The sequence below is a fragment of the Salmo salar genome, chromosome 03 (genome assembly GCF_965601325.2).
Source record: "Salmo salar chromosome 03, fSalSal1, whole genome shotgun sequence".
In the NCBI taxonomy this organism is placed as follows: Eukaryota; Metazoa; Chordata; class Actinopteri; order Salmoniformes; family Salmonidae; genus Salmo; species Salmo salar.
The window spans coordinates 31,500,882-31,522,111 of NC_138293.1; the positions used below are offsets into that span (position 1 = coordinate 31,500,882).

The following is a 21,230-nucleotide window of genomic DNA, read 5'->3' on the forward strand; positions in this document are numbered from 1 at the left end:
TCTCTCTCTTTAGTCTCTCCATCTCCCACCCTGCATGTGACCCAATTGTTTGGAGATGGTCCGAGGAGCATAGGACACTCATCACATCATACACCCACGGCTGCTCCGAGCGCACTCATCCTTTCACTCCTTCCTCGTCTCCCATCTCCCACTCTCCCTCTCCCTCTCTCTCCGAGTTCATTTGTCATTTCCGACAGCCTGGAGAGAGTATGTGTGTGTGTGTGTGTGTGTGGCCTGAATCTGAATATCTCAGTCTGTGTCGAGTATATTTTAACTTCACTCCAATCCCCTCTCTTTTGAAAGCTATGTTTACATGCTTTCATCCAGGGTTCTCACAAGCATCAGAGCTCTGTGACATATTATATAAATGTAACCACAGAGATTCTTATGCCCTTTACAGAATGATTGTACTAAGTTTGATGTTTTTATCTGAAAGGGCGAGATTTCTTTTGGCTCTTATCCGCTGCATTACATCTCCTTTCCCACACACACCTACACAGACCTGAGTATCGGGATTTAAATATCCTGAGCCAGAGTTGAACTGAAGCCAGACTTCAGGATATCTTTACAGGGACATAAGGTCAAGGTAACACACTGACAATCAGCCATATTACCAAAGGAATTGAAAGTAAACTGATGAAGGTCAACAAAGTCTGGTTGGTTGGGAAGCACACATTGCACGCAGACAAGTACACGCACATGCATGCTCACACACACGTACACATGTATGTACACATGTACACACACATACCTTCTCCCTTTGTCTCTACATTCCCTTACACCGCACACACACACACACACACACAAACAGACACTCAAAGATCTTACCTTGTCACCGTCCTCACAGTTCATGGCATTTGAGAAGGGGATCTCAGCCTTAAACATCTTCCTACAGTGCATGAGCTGCACAAGCAAGTAGCAAACCGTCTTAAACTTCATCTTTTTGGCAGGCTTTATATCCGATAGAATCAATCCTGGGAATATCTGTCAACAAACAAGCAGTGAGAGCAGGGATTAGGATACACACTATGATACATACTTACAGGAAATGTACTGTAGATACACGTCATACGTTCACGGATAACTACGTTTTCGTCTCAGATTACAGTACACAAACACATGCACACAAACACCAACTCTCCCTACTGCGCCTCTTCTCGGTCTCTTCTCTTTGATGAAGCAGAGCTGTCGGCTCGTCTATCAAGAGGATTAACCGAGCATGTGTTTCAAATGGCACCCTATTTCCTATTTAGTGCACTACTTCAAAAAGGAATTCTCTAAATAGAGAGCCATTTGGGACGTAACCTTAGTCAAGTGTCCCGCATCTGACAGAGGAGGAGAGCAGAAGAGGCCTGGATGGCTAAACGGCCCCCCGGAGACAATAGTGACACTACTGTGAAGGTTCACATAAGGATCCACATAAAGCTCTTACATAATCTGAAACCTGACGGACAACAACGCAACAACAACAAAACAATCATACACTCATCTCTCCTTGCTTGTGGATTTATTAACCAACGTCTCTGCTAAAGAGCCTTGGTTGTTTATCTTCCGTTTTTCCGCACCTCACCAGAGTGTGCATTGTGCATTTCTTTACAGTGTACCAGATGAATAGCCAAGCAGCGCTGGATAAATACACAGGCATCAGGAAGTTAGACCCCCTCTCCAGACCGAATAAAGTCTGCAGGGTATGAGAAGGGGATAGCAGGAGAGGAGAGATGATTATGAACTGACATGGATATAAGAATGCTGCTAGTGGCACATCTGTTGGAGATGTGAAGACTAGAAGGGGATGGGGCGGGGGGGGGGGGGGGTCGTGTGTGTGTGTGTGTGTGTGTGTGTGTGTGTGTGTGTGTGTGTGTGTGTGTGTGTGTGTGTGTGTGTGTGTGTGTGTGTGTGTGTGTGTGTGTGTGTGTTGCTGCCACAGGCTGTTGACAAGACAGTGTCAGAGCTGAGGCCAAACATCAGGGAGACTGTAAGGGAACCCATCGGATCTGAACAACCGTGACTGAGTGACAACTCAATGAAAAACATACCCAACACTTTCTACAATAAACACAGCATGTTGAACATGTAGGCCTACAGTAGTACAGGACTGAAATACTGTTCAGTTCAGACCGATTATGTTTCACCTTATGTTGAAAACGAAAGTTAATGAGAGGTTAAGTCTTTTTTAAATCTGGACTACATTTAACAGGTAGGTTCCTTTAAAATGTATTATCTGTCCGTTCTAGCAGTCAAACTACATCTGTCCACATACAGTATGACCAAGGTTATGTCCAGTACTATATATCAAAGTTACTTCAGCATAGACCAGCATACATTTCAAGCTGGTCAATGCTGGTCTATGCTGGTCAGTGCAGGTCAGACGCTAGTCAAGCTGGTCTGACCAGAATGGTCTAACTCAGGGGTCTCCAACAGGTAGTGTAGCTCGCAGCTAACCTACTGTATGAGTAACTCACCAATCGATTTTTAAAGTATACAGGACAAAAATATGAACACAACATGCAACAATTTCAAAGATTTTACTGAGTTACAGTTCATATAAGGAAATCAGTCAATTGAAATACATAAATTAGGCCCTAATCTATAGATTTCACATGACTTGTCAGGGGCACAGCCATGGGTGTGGGCTTTATTACAGATAGAAATACTCCTCAGTTTCATCAGCTGTCCAGGTGGCTGGTCTAAGACTATCCCGCAGGTAAAGAAGCCGGATGTGAAGGTCCTGGGCTGGTGTGGTTACACATGGTCTGCGGTTGTGAGGCCGGTTGGACATAATGCCAAATTCTCTATAAAGACATTGGAGGTGGCTTATGGTAGAGAAATGAACATTAAATGCTCCAGCAAACGTTCTGGTGACATTCCTGCAGTCAGCATGCCAATTGCACGCTCCTTCAAAACTTGAGACATCTGTAGCATTGTGTTGTTTGATAAAACTGCACATTTTAGAGTGGCCTTTTATTGTCCCCGGCATAAGTTCTTGGCAAAGGAGAAATGCTCACTAACAAGGATGTAAACAAATTTGTGCACAAAATGAGAGAAATACGCTTTTTGTGTGTATGGAACATTTCTGGGATCTTTGATTTCAGCTCATGAAATATGAGACCAACATTTTACATGTCGAGTTTATATTTTTGTTCAGTATACATAAATGTTTTCATGTGTTCCATCGCAAACTGTGATAAACAGAAAGGCTTCCGGCTACTACCCAATTAATGTCACATTGACATTATCCCACCCCTGGCTAGCCACTATTCTATTTAAAAGGCCAAATGTAACATAATATCTGCCCATTAAATTCCAGCAATATTTCCCTTCTGTCTGTTTGGTGTGTGCGTTTGTCTGCTCTGTACGTAGCCAGTTAGCATTGCTAATGTTACCGTCTTTTGGGTAGTTAAAGACTTTCCCCAAAAACCTTCGGCAAAGTAGGCTTACCTGACCATACCACATCATGATTATTTATTTGTATAAATTGAGTGGTGATTGTTTAGCAAACCCTGCCATGATGTGCTGCAGCAGTAGGCCTAACAGCAGAAACCCCACATCCTCTCTTGTTGGATGCACAATCAAAGGGAAAATACACTCAAACATCTAAAACATTTTTTTCCCCCAGATCTCAAGAATTGTCCTCTGATGTGATTTAAGCATTGACATGGACTGAGAACATACATTTCGTTGTTTGTCTACTAATAATTTTAATATTGAATAAAAAAAATGAAACCAGGGAAAATAAAGCTCAGGAAACTAATTTTATGAGGCCCTTTTAGAGTTGTTTATTAACCACTATTTTATCAGGCATATTAACAGAAAACACATCTCTTTCACATCAAGGACCTGGGGGAAGAGTTGCAGGGTAGAGGAGAAGAGAAGAATGTGCCTATTTGAAAGCTATGCCATTTTTTTAACAGCCCAACTAACAGATTGGAATAGTTTAGAAAAATGTATGTTATTTATCTTTGTGTAGCATAAGATTGATTAATTAATCAATCAATCAATCAATGTGCAGTTGACGTCGGAAGTTTACATACACCTTAGCCAAACATATTTAAACTCAGTTTCTCACAATTACTGACATTTAATCCTTGTAACAATTTCTGACATTTAATCCTTGTAAAAATTCCCTGTCTTAGGTCAGTTAGGATCACCACTTTATTTTAAGAATGTGACATGTCAGAATAATAGTGGAGAAAATGATTTATTTCAGCTTTTATTTCTTTCATCACATTCCCAGTGGGTCAGAGGTTTACACACACTCAATTAGTATTTGGTAGCATTGCCTTTAAATTGTTTAACGTGGATCAAACATTTCAGCCTTCCACAAGCTTCAATATATCCACATAATTTTCCTCCCTCATGATGCCATCTATTTTGTGAAGTGCACCAGTCCCTCCTGCAGCAAAGCACCCCCACAACATGATGCTGCCACCCCCGTGCTTCACGGTTGGGATGGCGTTCTTCGGCTTGCAAGCCTCCCCCTTTTTCTTTCAAACATAACGATGGTCATTATTGCCAAACAGTTCTAATTTTGTTTCATCAGACCAGAGGACATTTCTCCAAAAAGTACAATCTTTGTCCCTATGTGCAGTTGCAAACCATAGTCTGGCTTTTTTATGGCGGTTTTGGAGCAGTAGCTTCTTCCTTGCTGAGCGGCCTTTCAGGTTATGTTGATATTGGACTCGTTTTACTGTGGATATAGATACTTTTGTAAGTGTTTCCTCCAGCATCTTCACAAGGTCCTTTGCCGTTGTTCTGGGATTGATTTGCACTTTTCGCACCAAAGTACGTTCATCTCTAGGAGACAGAACGCGTCTCCTTCCTGAGCGTTATGACAGCTGCGTGGTCCCATGGTGTTTATACTTGCGTACTATTGTTTGTACAGATGAACGTGGTACCTTCAGGCGTTTGGAAATTGCTACCAAGGATGAACCAGACTTGTGGAGGTCTACAATTTTTTTCTGAGGTCTTGGCTGATTTATTTTGATTTTCCTATGATGTCAAGCAGAGGCATTAAGTTTGAAGGTAGGCCTTGAAATACATCCACAGGTACACCTCCAATTGACTCAAATGATGTCAATTAGCCTATCAGAAGCTTCTAAAGCCATGACATAATTTACTGGAATTTTTTTCAAGCTGTTTAAAGGCACAGTCAACTTAGTGTATGTAAACTTCTGACCCACTGGAATTGTGAAACAGTGAATTATAAGTTAAATAATCTGTCTGTAAACAATTATTGGAAAATTGACTTGTGTCATGCACAAAGTAGATGTCCTAACCGACTTGCCAAAACTATAGTTTGTTAACAAGAAATGTGTGGAGTGGTTGAAAAACAAGTTTTAATGACTCCAACCTAAGTGTATGTAAACTCCGACTTCAACTGTACATTCAAAAACACAGATATTGAAATGAACAATTAAAAAAAATCTAACTGCAATAGAGCATGCTGGAAAATACAATAATGATGGGCGTAGTTTTGGAGACTAGCAAAATCTTAAGACTTGGGAGTCAACCTCGCTTGGGATTTGAACTCACAACCTCTTGGTTTCCACAACCTGAATTTCCTGCTCCGCCACTGGTTCTGTGGGTATCATAAAGATTGTTAAAAGATTAGAACCGATAAACAATCTGTAATTTGTCCCTGTAGGCCAGAGATCATCAACTAGATTCAGCCTTGTGACGATTATTTTTTGAGCGGATGGTCAGTGGTCCAGAACATAATTACAAATGATTTGTGGACTGCAAATTGACAGCAAGAAACAGATATAATATTTGACTACAACATAATAATTTCAAACCTTGCTTACATTTGTATATGATCTCATACTGTATATCTCCATTATGCGTGGGAATACTTTGGAACAGAGTTCCAAAATGTAAATCAGTTGGAGCTGATTTGCTGGTGTCTTATGTCCAACCATCCAAAAATGTAATTCAAAAAACACATTTGCTCAGAAAACTTGAGGGGCCAAATAAAATCACCCACGGGCCAAATCCGGCTCCCGAACCGCAAGTTTGGGAACCCTGCTGTAGAGGAACCCTTTGAGTCCCATTTAGAACCCTCTCTTGAAGAACCCTCTAATTCTAGGCAAAACCAATGACAGGTTCTACAGTTATACTTATAGGATAATTCAGATGTGCTTATTGCACACTTAAAAATTAACTTACTGTGAAATTACTGTTACTAGCTACTGAGTTGCAGTACAAATACAGTATTTTTACAGTTAAATTAAGGTCTCATTGTTGTAAAATGACTTGTTTTTTACCTTACTTTCACTGAACTTTGAAATGTAGGTAAAATCAAGTTATTGGTCACATGAACATATTCAGCAGATGCTATGGCATGTGTAGCGAAATGCTTGTGTTCCTAGCTCCAACAGTGCAAGAGTATCTAACAATTCACAACAATCTAAAAGTAAAAGAATGGAATTAAGAAATATATAAATATTAGATCAAGCAATGTCGGAAGTGGCTTTGACTAAATACAGTAGAATAGAATACAGAATATACATATGAGATGAGTAAAGCAGTATGTAAACATTAAAGTGACTAGTTGCAGGTGTAGTGACTAGTGTTCCATCATTAAAGTGGCCAGTGATTCCAAGTCTATTTAAACTCAGCAAAAAAAAGAAACGTCCTCTCAATGTCAACTGCGTTTATCTTCAGCACACTTAATCTGTGTAAATATTTGTATGAACATAAGATTCAACAACTGAGACATAAACTGAACAAGTTCCACAGACATGTGACTAACAGAAATTGAATAATGTGTCCCTGAACAAAGGAAGGGGGGGGGGGTCAAAATCAAAAGTAACAGTCAGTATCTGGTGTGGCCACCAGCTGCATTAAGTACTGCAGTGCATCTCCTCCTCATGGACTGCACCAGATTTGCCTGTTCTTGCTGTGAGATGTTACCCCACTCTTCCACCAAGGCACCTGCAAGTTCCCGGACATTTCTGGGGTAATGGCCCTAGCCCTAACCCTCCGATGCAACAGGTCCCAGATGTGCTCAATGGGATTGAGATCCGGGCTCTTTGCTGGCACTGGCAGAACACCGACATTCCTGTCTTGCAGGAAATCACGCACAGAACGAGCAGTATGGCTGGTGGTATCGTCATGCTGGAGGGTCATGTCAGGATGAGCCGGCAGGAAGGGTACCATCTGAGGGAGGAGGATGTCTTCCCTGTAACGCACAGCATGGAGATTGCCTGTAATGACAACAAGCTCAGTCCAATGATGCTGTGACACACCGCCCCAGACCATGACGGACCCTCCACCTCCAAATCGATCCCGATCCCGCTCCAGAGTACAGGCCTTGGTGTAACGCTCATTCCTTCGACGATAAACGCGAATCCGACCATCACGCCTGGTGAGACAAACCACGACTCGTCAGTGGAGAGCCCTTTTTGCCAGCCCTGTCTGGTCCAGCGACGGTGGGTTTGTGCCCATAGGCGACGTTGTTGCCGGTGATGTCTGGTGAGGATCTGCCTTACAACAGGCCTACAAGCCCTCAGTCCAGCCTCTCTCAGCCTATTGCAGAAAGTCTGAGCACTGATGGAGGGATTGTGCATTCCTGGTGTAACTCGGGCAGTTGTTGTTGCCATCCTGTACCTGTCCCGCAGGTGTGATGTTCGGATGTACCGATCCAGTGCAGGTGTTGTTACACGTGGTCTGCCACTGTAATGACAATCAGCTGTCCATCCTGTCTGCCTGCAGCACTGTCTTAGGCGTCTCACAGTATGGACATTGCAATTTATTGCCCTGGCTACATCTGCAGTCCTCATGCCTCCTTGCAGCATGCCTACGGCACGTTCACACAGATGAGCAGGGACCCTGGGCATCTTTCTTTTGTTTTTCAGAGTCAGTAGAAAGGCATCTTTAGTGTCCTAAGGTTTCATAACTGTGACCTTAATTGCCTGCCGTCTGTAAGCTGTTAGTGTCTTAACGACTGTTCCACAGGTGCATGTTCATTAATTGTTTGTTTCATTGAACAAGCATGGGAAAGTGTTTAAACCCTTTACAATGAAGATCTGTGAAGATATTTGGATTTTTACGAATTATCTTTGAAAGACAGGGTCCTGAAAAGGGGCCGTTTCTTTTTTTGCTGAGTTTATATAAAGGCAGCAGCCTCTAAGGTGCAGGGTTGAGTAACCGGGTGCAAGCCGACTAGTGATGGCTATTTAACAGTCTGATAGAAGCCGTTTTTCAGTCTCTCGGTCCCTGCTTTGATGCATCTATACTGACCTCGCCTTCTGAATGACAGCGGGGTGAACAGGCCATGGCTCGGGTGGTTGATGTCTGTGATATTCTTTTTGGCCTTCCTGTGAAGGCCATTGGGGGCAATGTGCTGGCGTGGGCTCATTAGCATATTTGGGGGCATGGTCTAAAATACGTTGTATTTGTGCCAACCATTAGTGGAAGTGTTGTACTAGTTTAAGTGGTTTCATTGTTATGCTAAGCATCTCATTTTTCCACTCCAAATTCTACAATCAAGAGCTGCACTGTTAACCTGTTGGGTCTAGGGGGCAGCATTTGCACGTCTGGATAAAAAAAATGTACCCGATTTAATCTGGTTACTAATCCTACCCAGTAACTAGAATATGCATATACTTATTATATATGGATAGAAAACTCTAAAGTTTCCAAAACTGTTTGAATGGTGTCTGTGAGTATAACAAAACTCATTTGGCAGGCAAAACCCTGAGACATTTTCTGACAGGAAGTGGATACCTGATGTGTTGTATTGACTTTAAACCTATCCCATTGAAAAACACAGGGGTTTAGGAATATTTTGGCACTTCCTATTGCTTCCACTAGATGTCACCAGCCTTTACAAAGTGTTTTGAGTCTTCTGGAGGGAGATCTGACCGAACAAGAGCCATGGAACGATGATGGCCCATTAGACACCTTGCGCGCGAGTTCATGTTGGGTACCCTCGTTCCAATACGTTATAAAAGAGTATGCATTCGTCCACCTTGAATATTATTCATGTTCTGGTTAAAAAAGGCCCTAATGATTTATGCTATACAACGTTTGACATGTTTGAACGAACGGAAATATATTTTTTCCCCTCGTTCATGACGAGAAGTCCGGCTGGCTTACATCATGTGCTAACGAGACGGAGATTTTTGGACATAAATGATGAGCTTTTTTGAACAAAACTACATTCGTTATGGACCTGTGATACCTGGAAGTGACATCTGATGAAGAGAATCAAAGGTAATGGATTATTTACATAGTATTTTCGATTTTAGATCTCCCCAACATGACGTCTAGTCTGTATCGCAACGCGTATTTTTCTGGGCGCAGTGCTCAGATTATTGCAAAGTGTGATTTCCCAGTAAGGTTATTTTTAAATCTGGCAAGTTGATTGCGTTCAAGAGATGTAAATCTATAATTCTTTAAATGACAATATAATATTTTACCAATGTTTTCTAATTTTAATTATTTAATTTGTGACGCTGACTTGACTGCCGGTTATTGGAGGGAAACGATTTCCTCAACATCAATGCCATAGTAAAACGCTGTTTTTGGATATAAATATGAACTTGATAGAACTAAAAATGCATGCATTGTCTAACATAATGTCCTAGGAGTGTCATCTGATGGAGATTGTAAAAGGTTAGTGCATCATTTTAGCTGGTTTTATGGTTTTGGTGACCCTGTCTTTGACTTGACAAAACATTACACACAACTCTTGTAAATGTACTGTCCTAACATACTCTAAATTTATGCTTTCGCCGTAAAACCTTTTTGAAATCGTAAAACGTGGTTAGATTAAGGAGATGTTTATCTTTCAAATGGTGTAACATAGTTGTATTTTTGAAAAATTTGAATTTTGACATTTATTTGGATTCAAATTTGCCGCTCTTGAAATGCACCTGCTGTTGATGGAGTGCACCACGGGTGGCACGCTAGCGTCCCACCTAGCCCCAAGAGGTTAAGCTGTTACTGTGGATTTTCCAGTTACTTTAAAGGCAGTTGGTCATTGGGATGTTCATGTTCAATTTTCAATCATTTACTGTCAGCTTGCTGCAAATAGTTATTGTAAAATTCACAATAACTGACTGTGACTGATGTCTGTCATGTTCACTGACCTGATGGTGTGACAGAAAGATCAGTTTGTTGCCAACCAAGAGGTTGAGGCCAGGTGAGGCTGGAGCCCAAGTGTGCTCACCACAAAGAAAGCTTATAACAACTACTAAGCTATCAGAAAAGTTCAGTGAAGGTACAGTGAGCTACTGCCAGTGAGTTGCCACTGAGTTGCTTGCGGTTACTGGCTCTTACATGACTGAACTTTACAGCTGGTTGCCAATTAGGTAAAGCAAATTCACAGCAAGTAACTTCCATTAAGGTACTGCTAAATGCACAGTAACCTCTTAACAGTGCAGCTCATATGCCCTCACAAAGATTGCAGAACTGACAGTGTTAAGAGGTGCTCAACCTTTGACAACATAGGCATCAACCACTTCCACTGACAGTTGGTACAAATAACCATTTTTGCCCCCAAATATGCTAATTAGACTACCCCACCGGTACATTGCCCCCACCTATATTTCAAAGCGCATTGATGATTGTACCTTATATTCAAAATATTGAGTGGAAAAAGTGCCTGGATTAGGACCTGCGCCGCTTCCTGTGTGAGGTAGGGTCGTTCTTAAAAGATGTTGTAGAGCATGAACCTGCAGGAGCAAGTCACTGCTTTGATGTTTGCATTGTCATGCCAAGGTTCTTTTCACTCTGGGCAGGCAACACCGGAGTTATCAACCGTGATGGAGAGGTCTTTGATCGGACAGACATACCCCGGGAGGAAGAGCAGCTCAATCTTGTCGAGGTTGAGCTTGAGATAGTGGGCCGACATCCAAGCTGAGATATCTGCCAGGCACGCAGAGATGTGTCACCACCTGGGTGTCAGAAGGGGGAGGGGGGGTGTAGTTGAGTGTCATCCGCATAGCAATGATAGGAGATGACAGAGCCGAGTTACTTGGTGTATAGACAGAAGAGGAGATGGCCTAGAACCGAGCCCTAGGGGACACCAGTAGTAAGAGTACGTGGTGCAGACACAGATCCTCTCCATGTCATCTGGTAGAAGCGGCCTGCCAGGTACGATGCAATCCAAAAGTGTGCAGAGCCTGAGACTCCCAGAGGAGGGTCTGATGGCTCATGGTGTTGAAGGCAGCAGATAGATCTAGGAGGATGAGAACAGAGGAGAGGGTCAACTTTGGCAGTGCAGAGAGCCTTAGTGACAGAGAAAAGCAGTCTAGGTTGAGTGACCCGTCTTGAAGCCTGACTGGTTTGGTCTGAGAGAGATAACGAGAGAGTTGATCAGAGACAGTACATTCAAGAAAATAAAGGGATACAGGTCTATAGTTTGACGTCAGATGAGTCGAGTCTGGGTTTCTAGTGGAGGGAACCATCTCGGGCCATTTTGAAGTCAGGGGGGACGCAGCCAGTGGTAAGGGATGAAGGGAGGGGATGGGGTCGAGCAGGCAGGTTTTCGGGCGGCCAGACCTCCCTAGTCGCAGGATTTCATCTGGGGTGTGGGGGGAGGTCAAGGCGTAGGGTAGTTCTGTGTGAGTGGGACCAGTGGACTCAATAGGCTGAGTGAATGAGTAGAGGATGTCGTCAACCTTCTTTTCAAAGTGGTTGACGAAGTCGTCCGCAGAGAGGTAGGAGGGAGAAGGTAGAAAATAATTTCCTAGGATTAGAGGCAGAAGATTGAAATTCAGAGTGATATAAAGTGGCTTTAGCAGCAAATACTGAGGAAGAGAAGGTAGAGAGGAGGGAGTGAAAGGATGATAAGTCCTCAAGAAGTTTAGTTTTCATCCATTTTCGCTTAGCTGCTTGCAGCCCTGTTCTGTAAGCTTTTAATGAATCACTCAGCCACGGAGCAGGAGGGGAGAGCCAAGCCAGCCAGGAGGAAAGGGGACAGTGTGAGGAGTCAAATGATGCGGAAAGAGAGAAGAGTAGGGTCGAAGAGGCAGAATCAGGAGGGAGAATGATTTATCAGAAGGGAGAGATGATAGGATAGAAGAGGAGAGTAGTGGGAGAGAGTGAAGATTGCAATGGCATATGACCATCTTAGTGGCTAGGGTTGGAGGAGGGTTGGAGGAAAGGGAGACAGAAAAGGAAACAAAGTAGTGATCAGAGACAAGGGGGGGCAAGGGGAAAGAAATTAGTCAAAGGCAGACGTCAGGAGGTTGAATTCACCAAGTATAGTGGTGAGCCATCAGGAAATTAGCTTATCAAGGTGTCAAGCTCATTGAGGAACTCTCCAAGGCTAACTGATGGGCGATAGATGACAACTATGTTAAGCTTGAGTGGACAAGTGACAGCATGGAATTCAAATGAACAGATGGACAGGTGAGAGGGAGAAAAGAGAATCTCCAGTTAGGAGAAATTAGTAGCCTTGTGCCACTACCGCAACGACCAGATGCTCTCAGACTATGAGAGAAAACGTAGTCAGATGAAGAGAGCAGCTAGATTAGCAGTGTTCTCTGGGGTGAGCCATGTCTCCATCAGGGCCAAAAAGTCAAGGGACTGAAGGGCAGCATAGGCTGAAATGAACTCGACGTTCTTAACCGCAGATCAGCAGTTCCAAATGCTGCTAGAGACCCAGAATTCCACATGGTTTGTGCGCGCAGGGTACACTAAATTAGAAGGGTTGCAGCCAAGGGGTGGGAGCGTCTGTAAAGCCTACAGGGAGAGGAGTGAACAGGTATAAAAAAACCCACACAGTTACAAACGAGCAAAATGAGATCAGAAAAAATAACTAGGTAAGATACTCAAGTGAGAGAGCAGTGTGGAGCCTTCTCTCTCTCTTTCTTTCTTTCTTTCTTTCTTTCTTTCCTCTAAGAAACTTCTTTGTTTCGGTGACGGCCTTACTGACACAACCACCGCTTTGAACTGCCATTGAGAAAACAGGGGAGACTGAAGTACTAACACTAATTGCTAGTTGCCTAGCAGAGGTGAAGAGCACACCTCCCTGTACTAATTGCTGATTGCCTAGGAGAGGAGAAACCACTCCCCCTTCAAAACAACCACTGATTACCAAAACAAGTCACAAATTGCCCTGCCCTTTGATCCTGGTTGATGTGTCAACAATCACCTGCAAGTTAGTTTGACTTATATAGGCACATTCTTCTCTCTCATCAACCCTACAACTCTTTCCCAGATCCTCTGTGTACAAGATATGTGTTTTCTATTAATATAACTGATAAAATAATGGTTAATAAGCAAATCTAATAGCACCCCATAAAATTTGTTTTCTCTGTTTTATTTTTCTTGATTTAGGATTTTTTATTCAATATAAATATTACAATTATTAATAGACAAACAACGAAAATGCATGTTCTGAGTGCACGTCAACGCTTAAATCACATCAGAAGACAATTCTTGAGGTCTTCGAAAAAAGTAACACATTTAAACTAATCCAATATGTTAGTTGGACTTGCACCCGTTACTGAAATCGTTGTTTCAGTTTACATGGTTTAGGTAGTATCATTCATTCATCTTTCAAACTCTGGCAGCCATTCTGAATTGTGGGTGAATATAACTTCCAATTGTTGGATATCCCCACTCAGGCTGGATTCTAATAGGAATTAGAAATCATTGGTCAGCAGTTTTCAAAACCAAGCGAAGGCTGGTCACCAGCGAAGACACAACGAAGACTGGTCACCAGCAAAAACACAACGAAGGCTGGTCACCAGCAAAAACACAACGAAGACTGGTCACCAGCAAAAACACAACGAAGGCTGGTCACCAGCAAAAACACAACGAAGGCTGGTCACCAGCAAAAACACAACGAAGGCTGGTCACCAGCAAAAACACAACGAAGACTGGTCACCAGCAAAAACACAACGAAGGCTGGTCACCAGCAAAAACACAACGAAGACTGGTCACCAGCAAAAACACAACGAAGGCTGGTCACCAGCAAAAACACAACGAAGGCTGGTCACCAGCAAAAACACAACGAAGACTGGTCACCAGCAAAAACACAACGAAGGCTGGTCACCAGCAAAAACACAACGAAGACTGGTCACCAGCAAAAACACAACGAAGGCTGGTCACCAGCAAAAACACAACGAAGACTGGTCACCAGCAAAAACACAACGAAGGCTGGTCACCAGCAAAAACACAACGAAGGCTGGTCACCAGCAAAAACACAACGAAGACTGGTCACCAGAAAAAACACAACGAAGGCTGGTCACCAGCAAAAACACAACAAAGGCTGGTTACCAGCAAAAGCACAACAAAGGCTGGTCACCATGTCTATGCTGTTTTTTTCAGCAGGGTACACACATATACTGTACTGTACACACATGCAAAAACTCTCGATCATCCTCTCTCATGCAGAAGATTTCCCATATTGTACACACACATGCACGCACACACACACACACAAACACGCAGCCCTGACCTTCCGTCGGTGAGATGGTACAATGAAGAAGGTCTCGATCTGGTGTTTGAGGAGGAAGGCGTTTCTCTCGTGGCCGTTGCCAGGTTCTACCTCATAGTCTCCATTCAGGGAGTCCAGGGTCGCCTTGGTGATGTGGACCTTCCTGGTGGAGAAGGAGAAACACAGAGTCAGCATCATGTGGTGCTGCCTACTGCCGTTGTGCCTTCAAGCAAGGTACTTAACCACTAATTGCTCCAGAGGCTGTGTTGTGTGTCAGATTGGGTACTGTGAAAGCAAATGGCATGGCATGGTGATAACTCGTACTAACCCAGGCAGTCCCCCTGCCTCCATCACGTTGGCCAGTGTGACGTCGTTGGACCACACGTCATACTGCCACTTCCTCAGTCCCAGGACCCCACACAGCACCCGGCCCGTGTGGAGACCCACACGCATGTTCAGATTCACCTCCGTGGCCTCCGCTACTGATCTGCAGGAGTATGAGAAGGGTAATTACAATATTATATAATTGACACTACGTGTGTGATTGTGGGCCAGAGTTTGTGTGTGTGTGCGCCAAGTGCCTACAGTGGGGGGAATTTTTTTTTTATCCCCTGCTGATTTTGTACATTTGCCCACTGACAAAGAAAGGATCAGTCTATAATTTTAATGGTAGGTTTATTTGAACAGTGAGAGACAGAATAACAACAAAAATATCCAGAAAAACGCTTGTCAAAAATGTTATAAATTGATTTGCATTTTAATGAGGGAAATAAGTATTTGACCCCCTCTCAATCAGAAAGATTTCTGGCTCCCAGGTGTCTTTTATACAGGTAACGAGCTGAGAATAGGAGCACACTCTTAAAGGGAGTGCTCCTAACCGCAGCTTGTTACCTGTAAAAAAGACACCTGTCCACAGAAGCAATCAATCAATCAGATTCCAAACTCTCCACCATGGCCAAGACCAAAGAGCTCTCCAAGGATGTCAGGGACAAGATTGTAGACCTACACAAGGCTGGAATGGGCTACAAGACCATCGCCAAGCAGCTTGGTGAGAAGGTGATAACATTTGGTGCGATTATTCGCAAATGGAAGAAACACAAAAGAACAGGTAACGAGACACCTGTCTACGCCAATATCCCTTGGCCTGGGGCTCCATGCAAGATCTCACCTCGTGGAGTTGCAATGATCATGAGAACGGTGAGGAATCAGCCCAGAACTACACGGGAGGATCTTGTCAATGATCTCAAGGCAGCTGGGACCATAGTCACCAAGAAAACAATTGGTAAAACACTACACCGTGAAGGACTGAAATCTTGCAGTGCCTGCAAGGTCCCCCTGCTCAAGAATACATATGCATGCCCGTCTGAAGTTTGTCAATGAACATCTGAATGACTCAGAGGACAACTGGTGAAAGTGTTGTGGTCAGATGAGACCAAAATGGAGCTCTTTGACATCAACTCAACTCGCCATGTTTGGAGGAGGAGGAATGCTGCCTATGACCCCAAGGACACCATCTCCACCATCAAACATGGAGGTGGAAACATTATGCTTTGGGGGTGTTTTTCAGCTAAGGGGACAGGACAACTTCACCGCATCAAAGGGACGATGGACGGGGCCATGTACCGTCAAATCTTGGGTGAGAACCTCCTTCCCTCAGCCAGGGCATTGAAAATGGGTCGTGGATGGGTATTCCAGCATGACAATGACCCAAAACACACGGACAAGGCAACAAAGGAGTGGCTCAAGAAGAAGCACATTAAGGTCCTGGAGTGGCCTAGCCAGTCTCCAGACCTTAATCCCATAGAAAATCTGTGGAGGGAGCTGAAGGTTCGAGTTGCCAAACGTCAGCCTCGAAACCTTAATTACTTGGAGAAGATCTGCAAAGAGGAGTGGGACAAAATCCCTCCTGAGATGTGTGCAAACCTGGTGGCCAGCTACAAGAAATGTCTGACCTCTGTGATTGCCAACAAGGGTTTTGCCACCAAGTACTAAGTCATGTTTTGCAGAGGGGTCAAATACTTATTTCCCTCATTAAAATGCAAATCATTTTATAATATTTTTGACATGCGTTTTTCTGGATTTCTTTGTTGTTATTCTGTCTCTCACTGTTCAAATAAACCTACTATTAAAATTATAGACTGATCATTTCTTTGTAAGTGGGCAAACGTACAAAATCAGCAGGGGATCAAATACTTTTGTGTGTGACTGTGTGTATACGGGTTAATGTGTGTGTGCATACTAGGATTGCAAAACTACTGTTAATTTACAACAAAAGTTATCTGAATTTCCTACTGCAATCTATGGTAACTTTGGTAGTTTATACTTTAATAACATTTTTAAAAATGTATTCATATACAGCTTTTGTTTGTTGTATCTATGTCCATATTGTCCATTACATTCTAGTGGATAGACCATATATACGGTTTAAGTGAAAATAGCCTATATAATGAAAAAATCGAATCAAATATGGCATTATTTTCTCTTCCAACAATTTACTTTTTTTCACAACTGCCACGAGTTTGGTGCCAAAACACTTACAACAAAGACATATTGACACAGTAAAATAAATAAAAAAGCTATGATGCAAGGACTGGCCATCCATGATATCGAAATTATGATTTTAACTATGTTTTGAGACTACAATGCCTTGCAAAAACTTGACTTATTCCACATTTTGTTGTGTTACAGCGTGAATTCAAAATTGATTAACCTACACACAATACCCCATAATGATACATTTAACTAATGTTTTTAGAAAATGTTGCTAATTTATTGAAAATGAAATACAGAAATATCTCATTTACATGAGTATTGACACCCCTGATTCAAAACTAAGTCGAAGCAGTCTTTCTGGGTAAGTCTTTAAGAGCTTTGCACATCTGGATTGTACAATATTTGCCTATTCATCTTTTTAAAATTGATCATTGCTAGACAGTCATTTTCAATTCTTGCCATAGATTTTCAAGCCGATTTAAGTCAAAACTGTAACTAGGCCACTCAGGAACATTCAATGTCGTCTTGGTAAGCAACTGCAGGTGTCGATTTAGCCTTGTGTTTTAGGTTATTGTCCTGCTGAAAGGTGAATTTGTCTCCCAGTGTCTGTTGGAAAGAAGACTGAAGCAGGTTTTCCTCTAGGATTTTGAATGTGCTTATAACTCTATTCTGTTTATTTTTATCTTAAGAAAAACTCCCTTGTACTTGCCAATTACAAGCATAACCATAACATGATGCAGCCAGCACCATGCTTGAAAATATGAAGAGCGGTACTTACTCAGTGATGTGTTGTGTTAGATTTGCCCCAAACATACCTCTTTGTATCAGGACAAAAAGTTTCTTTCTTTGCCACATTTCTTGCAGTATTACTTAAGTGCCTTTTTGCAAACAGGATGCATGTTTTGGAATATTTGTATTCTGTACAGGCTTCTTTCTTTTCACTCTGTCAATTATGTGTGTATTGTGGAGTCACTACAATGTTGTTGATCCATCCTCAGTTTTCTCCTATCACAGCCATTAAACTCTGCATCTATTTTAAAATCACCATTGGCTTAATGGTGAAATCCCTGAGCAGTTTCCTGCTCAGTTTACACAGCTACCAATCGATGCACTTCTTTTGAAAAACCTCCCTGGTCTTTGTGGTTGAATCTGTGCTTGAAATTCATTACTCGATTGAGAGACCTTACAGATAATTGTATGTGTGGGGTACAGAGATGGGGTAGTCATTAAAGAAATCATGTTAACCACTATTATTGAACACGGAATGAGTCCATGCAACTTATAATGTGACTTGTTAAGCACATTTGTACTCCTGAACTTATTTAGGCTTGCCATAACAAAGAGGTTGAATACTTATTGATTCAAGACATTTCATCTTTCCAATATTTTCTACAAACAGAATTCCTCTTTGACATGATGTGGTATTGGGTGTAGATCAGTGACACAAAATCTAAATTCAGGCGGGAACACAACAAAATGTGGAAAAAGTCAAGGGGTGTGAATACTTTCTGAAAGCACTGTATATAGTGTTTGTTTACATTTACCTTGTTTACAACCATTGAGGTAAAAAAGCTTACATTTTGGGTTCTGATGGGGTACGACAGTTGAAATAAGCTCATGAGGCATTTATAAATTATATTCTTCAACAACCGATAGGTACATATCATTAATTTATAAGTCCACAAATGTATGTAGCAACTGCAGATTGACCCTTTAAACACTAATGGTATTTACTAAATTGATGGTTTATATTTAGTATAATGCTTTACAGATTTGTCATTCTATATATACTGCTCAAAAAAATATAGGGAACACTAAAATAACACATCCTAGATCTGAATGAATGAAATAATCTTATTAAATACTTTTTTCTTTACATAGTTGAATGTGCTGACAACAAAATCACACAAAAATAATCAATGGAAATCCAATTTATCAACCCATGGAGGTCTGGATTTGGAGTCACACTCAAAATTAAAGTGGAAAACCACACTACAGGCTGATCCAACTTTGATGTAATGTCCTTAAAACAAGTCAAAATGAGGCTCAGTAGTGTGTGTGGCCTCCACGTGCCTGTATGACCTCCCTACAACGCCTGGGCATGCTCCTGATGAGGTGGCGGATGGTCTCCTGAGGGATCTCCTCCCAGACCTGGACTAAAGCATCCGCCAACTCCTGGACAGTCTGTGGTGCAACGTGGCGTTGGTGGATGGAGCGAGACATGATGTCCCAGATGTGCTCAATTGGATTCAGGTCTGGGGAACAGGCGGGCCAGTCCATAGCATCAATGCCTTCCTCTTGCAGGAACTGCTGACACACTCCAGCCACATGAGGTCTAGAATTGTCTTGCATTAGGAGGAACCCAGGACCAACCGCACCAGCATATGGTCTCACAAGGGGTCTGAAGATCTCATCTCGGTACCTAATGGCAGTCAGGCTACCTCTGGCGAGCACATGGAGGGCTGTGCGGCCCCCCAAAGAAATGCCACCCCACACCATGACTGACCCACCGCCAAACCGGTCATGCTGGAGGATGTTGCAGGCAGCAGAACGTTCTCCACGGCATCTCCAGACTCTGTCACGTCTGTCACATGCTCAGTGTGAACCTGCTTTCATCTGTGAAGAGCACAGGGCGCCAGTGGCGAATTTGCCAATCTTGGTGTTCTCTGGCAAATGCCAAACGTCCTGCACGGTGTTGGGCTGTAAGCACAACCCCCACCTGTGGACGTCGGGCCCTCATACCACCCTCATGGAGTCTGTTTCTGACCGTTTGAGCAGACACATGCACATTTGTGGCCTGCTGGAGGTCATTTTGCAGGGCTCTGGCAGTGCTCCTCCTGCTCCTCCTTGCACAAAGGCGGAGGTAGCGGTCCTGCTGCTGGGTTGTTGCCCTCCTACGGCCTCCTCCACGTCTCCTGATGTACTGGCCTGTCTCCTGGTAGCGCCTCCATGCTCTGGACACTACGCTGACAGACACAGCAAACCTTCTTGCCACAGCTCGCATTGATGTGCCATCCTGGATGAGCTGCACTACCTGAGCCACTTGTGTGGGTTGTAGACTCCGTCTCATGCTACCACTAGAGTGAAAGCACCGCCAGCATTCAAAAGTGACCAAAACATCAGCCAGGAAGCATAGGAACTGAGAAGTGGTCTGTGGTCCCCACCTGCAGAACCACTCCTTTATTGGGGGTGTCTTGCTAATTGCCTATAATTTCCACCTGTTGTCTATTCCATTTGCACAACAGCATGTGAAATTTATTGTCAATCAGTGTTGCTTCCTAAGTGGACAGTTTGATTTCACAGAAGTATGATTGACTTGGAGTAACATTGTGTTGTTTAAGTGTTCCCTTTATTTTTTTGAGCAGTGTATATGTATATATATATATATATATATATATATATATATATATATATATATTTTATAATCTTATTTGATTATTTTATATATGTTACATGTGATAAGGCCACACAGAGGGCCAGAGAGAATTACAGGCACCTGTGATAATCTGAAGTACCCAAAAAGGCCACTAGATGTCATGTGATAAAATTCCATAAAATCCTTGAAAGTTACCAAAATTCTGGCAGTTTACTGGTAAACTTTGAAAGTTACCAGTAATATACCCTCCTTGTGCAACCTTAGTGTGTCCACTCTAGCATTACTGTATACAAATAATTTCTTGCCTCCACACATTTTATTCTGCCATGATAAACGGTGCGGCCCCTCTTCACATAATAATACAGATAGGCCAGGCAGCACTGAGTTCCAACCTCCCTCTCTGTCTGGAAGAAAAAGTGCACCTGTTCTGGGGAGATAAGCCAGAAGGGGAAAAAAATGGTAGCTACTTCAGATTCTAAACAGTTTTTTTCTCTACTCCTGTCTGTTAGGAAAGTAAAGTTAAAGAGAATGTGAGAGTACAGACAGAGGAAAATTCAACCCGTAACGAGGGAGCAAAGTGAGGTTTAAGAGCATTATCTAGAGTCTAGACACTCAATAAACAGGGCAAAATGCTACACTTGTCACCAATATGAATATGAATGAATATGAATATGAACCTACCGCTAACATAAGAATGTGTGTTTATTGTGCATTGTAGCCCGAAATCTGTCATTCTTAAAACCCTACCTATATGGGTGTCTGTATGTACAACCCCTATATGGCATATGGAGCTAAATAACACCAAGCCAATGGCCATGCATTTATCACAGGACGAGATAAGGCTCATTGAAGTGTTGAGCTCCTTCTTCCTTCTCCAAATTGTGCAGGACATGCAAAGGAGTCAAACACTCTCAAGCTTCATAAGGAAGCATCCAAATGCATTTCCATTCCCTCTCCCTCAAATGA

The 21,230-nt window shown here is 42.7% G+C and overlaps 1 protein-coding gene across 1 annotated transcript in view; it reads right to left on the bottom strand.

Moving 5' to 3' along the window:
- The window catches only part of LOC106599721 (adenylate cyclase type 1), a 69,322-nt gene that overhangs the window by 14,441 nt on the left and 33,651 nt on the right, over positions 1-21,230 (bottom strand). Inside the window, exons 6-8 of the mRNA XM_014191020.3 lie at positions 14,724-14,882; positions 14,417-14,558; positions 829-984 (exon numbers count right to left, since the gene is read on the bottom strand). Coding sequence (XP_014046495.1) covers positions 829-984; positions 14,417-14,558; positions 14,724-14,882 — 457 coding nt within the window. The remainder of the gene's footprint in view (positions 1-828; positions 985-14,416; positions 14,559-14,723; positions 14,883-21,230) is intronic.